The sequence below is a fragment of the Aureococcus anophagefferens genome, assembly GCF_000186865.1.
Source record: "Aureococcus anophagefferens unplaced genomic scaffold AURANscaffold_753, whole genome shotgun sequence".
NCBI lineage: Eukaryota > Pelagophyceae > Pelagomonadales > Pelagomonadaceae > Aureococcus > Aureococcus anophagefferens.
The window spans coordinates 34,442-35,685 of record NW_008706063.1 but is presented as its reverse complement, the minus strand read 5'-3'; the positions used below and the strand labels follow the sequence as shown (position 1 = coordinate 35,685).

General features: G+C 74.0%; 1 protein-coding gene across 1 annotated transcript in view; it reads right to left on the bottom strand.

Annotated features, from left to right (window-relative positions):
• Positions 1-123: 123 nt before the first annotated feature.
• The window catches only part of AURANDRAFT_68995 (hypothetical protein), a gene marked incomplete at both ends in the record, with an annotated part of 35,512 nt that continues 34,391 nt past the window's right edge, over positions 124-1,244 (bottom strand). Inside the window, one exon of the mRNA XM_009044738.1 lies at positions 124-1,171. Within this exon, the coding sequence (XP_009042986.1) occupies positions 124-1,171 (1,048 nt within the window). The remainder of the gene's footprint in view (positions 1,172-1,244) is intronic.

The window sequence follows — 1,244 nt, the reverse complement described above, 5'->3', positions numbered from 1 at the left end:
CGCCGCGCGCGGCCTCCGCCGGCCGAGGTCGTCGTCGCCGAGGTCCTCGGCGTTCGCCTCCGCGCCGCGGCTCGCCGTGAGCCGCTTGAAGGCCCAGATGCGCTCGAAGGAGTTGTGCGTCACCCAGAAGAGCGGGTCGTTGGACGCGGCCAACGGCGTCATGTAGGGAGCCACGCGGCCCGGCGCGCACGACAGCCTCGCGAGCGCGACGAAGAAGTCGTCGGCGTCGCGCCCCGCGAGGCAGGCGCCGTTGGGCTCGCCCGCGAAGCAGAACTTTTCGTCGACGGTCCGCACGAAGACGTCGCCGCGCTGGCTGCCCGCGTAGCGGCTCAGCAGACCGATCGAGTCGAGGAACGCGTAGGCGAGCGCCGCGTTGCCCGCGGCGAACTCGGCGTCCAGCGCCGGGCAGGCGCAGCGGCAGGCGGCGAACCCCGCGGCCTCGTCGCAGGACGACGGGCACTTGAGGTGGCCCGTGTTGTGCGCGACGTCCCAGAGCACCTCCGCCAACTGGTGCACGAACTGCACGAGCTCCGGCGCCGTTTTCGCGAGGGCCGCGAAGTGGGACGCGCCGGCGCTCTCGGACGCGCAGTCGAAGGCGCCGCCGAGCGTCGGGTGCAGCGCGCCGTGCCAGTCCGTCTCGATCTTCGCCCTCAGGTCGCTCACGGAGGCCTCCCGGAGCGCGCCTTTCAGCGCCGCGCAGCCGGGGAGCCGCAGCTTGCTCGGCAGGCCGCAGACGCTGTCGCTGCGCCAGAGGAACGTCGCCGGGTCGTTGTTGTAGGACTGGGTCAGGCGGCCGAACGCGTTCCGCTCCGGCGGCGCGGCCGCGGCGCCCGCGGCGTCGCCCGCGGCGTAGGAGGGCACGTCGACGTAGGCGAAGCGGCCCGTCGTCAGGGCCGGGTAGTCGAGCTTCGGCCCGCCCGCGCCCGCGCGCGCCCCGAACCAGTCCTCCGCGAAGAGCTCGAGGCCCTCGGCCCAGGCCGCGCCGCGCGCGTCGTCGTCGAGCGACGTGTCCCAATAGGGCGCCGACACGGACGCGTCGACGGCCTGGAGCGCCTGCTCGAGCTCGAGCGTGAACGCGGCGTGGCCCGTGAGGAAGGCGTCGGCGCCGTGGAAGACGCTGCAGCCCTTGACCGTGTCCTCGCCGAGGTGCTTCAGCAGGAACGTCTTCTGGCTCCGGAACTTGGCGCCGTAGGCGCGCTTGCCGTCGGCGGACGACGTGCGGTGCACCCGCTCGAGGGCGGCGA